Source organism: Rhincodon typus, chromosome 8 (genome assembly GCF_021869965.1).
Source record: "Rhincodon typus isolate 14 chromosome 8, sRhiTyp1.1, whole genome shotgun sequence".
Lineage (NCBI taxonomy): Eukaryota > Metazoa > Chordata > Chondrichthyes > Orectolobiformes > Rhincodontidae > Rhincodon > Rhincodon typus.
The window spans coordinates 38,595,920-38,600,497 of record NC_063339.1 but is presented as its reverse complement, the minus strand read 5'-3'; the positions used below and the strand labels follow the sequence as shown (position 1 = coordinate 38,600,497).

General features: G+C 40.1%; 1 protein-coding gene across 1 annotated transcript in view; it reads right to left on the bottom strand.

Annotated features, from left to right (window-relative positions):
* Positions 1-4,578, bottom strand: part of LOC125483711 (inverted formin-2-like) — a 30,410-nt gene that overhangs the window by 7,690 nt on the left and 18,142 nt on the right. The window contains exons 7-8 of the mRNA XM_048600102.1: positions 1,275-1,410; positions 43-349 (exon numbers count right to left, since the gene is read on the bottom strand). Coding sequence (XP_048456059.1) covers positions 43-349; positions 1,275-1,410 — 443 coding nt within the window. The remainder of the gene's footprint in view (positions 1-42; positions 350-1,274; positions 1,411-4,578) is intronic.

Here is a 4,578-nt window from a genome sequence, read left to right as displayed (position 1 = left end):
GGGGGGGGGGGGGGGGGAGGGGGGGGGGGGGGGGGAGGGGGAGGAGGTGGGGGAGGGGGAGGGACACCACCAGCACCAGGGAGAGGTGGGGCTGGGGGAAGCTTACTGGTAGTGCCTGGAAGAAGAGGTGGAGGTGGTATGCAGGGCTGAGGAGGTATCTGGCTAGCTGGAAGGGAGGCTGGATCTGATGACTTTATTACAGTTGATGTCATGGGCTCAGACATTTCTGTCTGTATACCTCTATCAACAGCCTTTTTACCAGCATTTTGTCTCATCAACTGATCTTTTCCTAATTTCTTAACTACTACAAGTCTTTCCATAATAGGGCCAACATCGTTTTCTTCATTTGCTATAAAGAAAGAAAAATGAACTGGATTAACATTTAACCATGTTGCAATTATGTTGTGAAACCATTTCAGGATTGGTCAATCATTTAAAATTTTACATTTAAAATAACTTGATTTTTAAAAATAAAGTTTCTCTTTCACTTCCTAAAGGCATTGACTCACAGTAGGATTTAAATTCACAAAGGTCAGCTGCTCTCTGTTACTACATCCATGTGGTAAGTTGCCATGTATGAATATAGGAACAGAATAGCTGACTAAGTGCTGTCCAAGGGGAGAGTGATTATGGTCATCAGGAGTAGGAAGAACCTGCTAGTTTCCTCCTCTCCCTAGACCAGGATCAGGAAAGTTGCTGGCGCTGCTCTAATCGTTACTAAAGAAAAGATCAATTCTTACAAAGAATCAAAATCAGAACTATCCTGACTGGAAAATTTAGTAGCACTCGGGGTGCTGCATTTAACCATTTTGTCATGGGGACAGCGCTATGTGTTATGTCAAACAGAAATCTGCACACCATGGAAGGAAGCCAGTTAGCCCACTGTGTCAAAGGCATTTGACAAAGAGTTACCCACTTCAATTTCATCTTCTACCTTGATCTGCAGTGCACATCCAAGAGTTTTCTTAAAATATGATGAAGGTTTCTTTCTCCACAACACATTCAACAGAATGGGTTCTAATTCTTTATGACTCTTTAGGCAAAGTAATTACTCCTCAAATCCCTTTGAGTTCTTCTACCAATTACTTCAAATTAATCTTCCTTGGTTATCATTAATCTCTCTGCAAAGTGATATATGTCCCACTTAGCCACTCTAACTGGGGACAGTTAAAATCAAGCTTAGATCTTTCCCCCTCACCCCTTCATTGTGATCATTTAAATGTGTAAGAATTAAATATTTTTTCAAATACTGTGGAAAAAAAATACTCCCTTACTGTCATCAGCGATTAGAATGGCTCTATTCACCAAGATTTCCAATGCTTCCCAGAGCAGGGCACTGTTAGATGGTTCAAGCTGCAGAAGCCCCTGCAGAATTGACAGCAGCTGAGTAGACACTGGTGAGGTGCTCACCTGGAATTAAACATTAAATAAAATCATAGAAAGTAAGCAGCAAGGAAAAGCATTTCAACACATTGTGCTATACCAGAAATACCTATGCACATTCCAATTTTGTGTTCTTAAAGTTGTGCTTGATTGGTCTTCATATACTTACGTGTCATTACACATTCCATTGGAGACAATCTTTCACTTTTCATCCACTTAAAGCTATTCATGATTTTGATTTTGATTACACTTTCACTTAAATTTCTGCTGCTCTAGTGAATACAACTATGGTATTGTTAATGTTTTCATGAGAAATTAATCTTTTCATCATTGGTCTTGTCCTAGTAGAATCAACCATTGCTTCATGGTTGCTTCCAGCTACAATCTCACTTTAAATACAACAAACCTTTTATTATCCGGCATTTATGGAACCAGGAGTGTGCTGGTTGATCAAACATTCGGGATAATCAAGAGGTGCACACAATGTAAAAACACACACTAAGTAATAGAAACGCAATGCAGGGAGTGTACACATCACGGTTATACATTAGTTACAGCATAAATGACTTAAATAATAGTGCAACTTTGCCTTTAATAAAACTTACTGGAAAACAGCCTTTTCAATTCCACCCTCAATTGACAACTCAGACATCACAGTAGATCATAGTATTTGAGGAGAAATTGATGCGAAATTGAATCAACTATCGGTGTTTTACGCAGCCATCCAATTGAACAACAAGCATATTTACACTGAGGTAAATAAACAAAAAACTATAATAATTGGACAGAATAATTCCGTAAATTTTGTGGTATGAGGTATATAATTTCTGCCAGAGTGCTAGCTCATAAAGGTGCCAGTTAAAACAAAGTTTGCTCTTATATTCATGTCTACACCCCAAGATCACTTTTTCTTTTGGCCAATCAGAACCCTCTCATTTAAGGGAAGGTTGTTTCTATAAGGCTCAAAGGTAAAATAAAGCTCGCAAACCCTGGACTCTATTGTTCAGGTTTACCAGCAGCTCTGATAACCAGTGCATTTGTAGTTCTTACTAATTCATTCTTCCTATTTGAGTGAGTGTTATAGACAATTACTCTTTTAATTACTCTTGCTTCACTGATACACCATAAATCAGATCCATTAGCATCAGCAACATCAGCCACAGAGAATATTTTGGAAATGTGGAATTAAATTGCAAGTGAGCCCCAAGGCTATATGGTACACATCTGTTTAGCCTTAAAAAGAAAAGACTTGTGGATTCCATGTTTAAAAGTACATGTTTACCCATTTCTCTTCTCAGATCAAAGTGGTATATTTATTTTTAAACTCCAGTAGTAGCAACCAGAACCAGGAATGCAGAATAAAAGTAAGAGACCTTCAGTTCAATGGAGAGACGAAGAAAACTTCTTTTCTCAGAGGGTCATTAGCTTGTGGTATTCTAGCAGACTCAAGGCCTGATCCCATCCGTAATTCATATTTTTGTACATAGTACAGAGTAATCAGCGCGACCATAAATTTGAGAAAGTCAGAAATCACATGACACCAGTTGTCCACCCCAATCCAACACCGGCACCTCCACATCATAAATTTGAGAAGCTGCTTCATAACTCCATAGAAGTACGCTTTTAATTTGTAAAGGTGATATATATCAGCAGGCAAATGTTTCACTAAATGGCTATATTAGACGATCCGCAGAACAATGAAGAATTATAGTACAATCACTCCAATTTTGTTGGGAGGTAATAAATAGTTGATTGTCATTGATGCTATTTCACAGTTCTCAACAATAAGCTACAAATGAAAATAAAAAGATGTACATGCTGGCTTGTGTATTCAAAACTAGGGATCACAGTTTTAAGGATACAGGGTAGGACCAGTTAGGACAGAGATGAGGAGAAGTTTCTATATCCAGAGACTGGTAAGCCTGTGGAATTCACTGTCAGAGAAAGAGGTTGAGGCCCAAATACAGAATGTTTTTCAGAAGGAGTCAGTTATAGTTCTTAGGGCTAAATGGATCAAAGGAAATGGTGTGAAAGCAAGAACAGGGTACAGAGTTGGATGACTAGCCATGATTACATTGCATGGTGAAGTAGACTCAAAGGGTCAAATGTTCTATGCATATCCGATTTTCTCTGTTTCCATGCTTAACTTCACATAGTGCTGTATCCTGTAACTCATGACACCAGTCTCTAAGGATTATAACATGATATTCAGAAATGGATGGTGAGTGGCAGCTGTAACTAGTAGGACGAGTGCCAAAAAGTGCCAGGAAATGACCATTCCAACGAGAGAATCTAACCATCACCCCTTGATCTTCAGTGACATTAGCATCACTGAATTCCCCGCTTTCAATACCTTGTTGGTTACCATTGCCCAAAAATTGAACTGGACTAGCCATATAAATACATTGGCTACCAGCGCTGGTCAGATGTTAGGAATCCTGCAGTAAGTAACTTGCATCCTGACTCCCCAAAGCTTGTCCACCATCTACAAGGCTGAATGGCCTACTCCAGCTTCTATGTTCCCAAGTCAGTAGTGTGAAGGAATACTCTCCACTTGCCTGGATGAGTGCAGCTCCAACAACACTCAAGGAGCTTGACACCATCCAGGATATCCACCAACATTCACTCCATTCACCAATGATGTTCAGTAGCAGCAATTTGTACCATCTACAAGCAAAGTTCCTTAGACTGCATCTTCCAATCCCACAACCAGTATCATCTTGAAAGTCAAGAGCGGCAGGCCACTCACCATCCTAAATTGGAAATACCTCTAACGATCCTTCAATCATGCTGAGTCAAAATCCTGGAACTCCCTCCCTAACAGCATTGTCAGTTTACCTACAGCAAATGGGTTGTAGCTTTCAAGAAGTTAGCTTGCCACCATTTTCTCCAGGGCACCTACAGAAAGATAATAAATGCTGGCCTGGCCAGCAATGCCCACATCCCATGAATGAACAGGAACGGGGGACCGGGATCCTAACTTTTTTTAAAATAAATAAAGTGGTATCACCTTATGCCACTTTATAATTAGGAACATAAACAGGAGTTGCTGGAAAAAGCTCAGCAGGTCTGGCAGTATCTGTGAAGAAAGAATCAGAGTTAACGTTTAGGGTCCAGTAGCCCTTCCTCAGAACTGGGTCACCGGACCCTAAACGTTAACTCTGATTCTTTCTTCACAGATGCTGCCAGACCTGC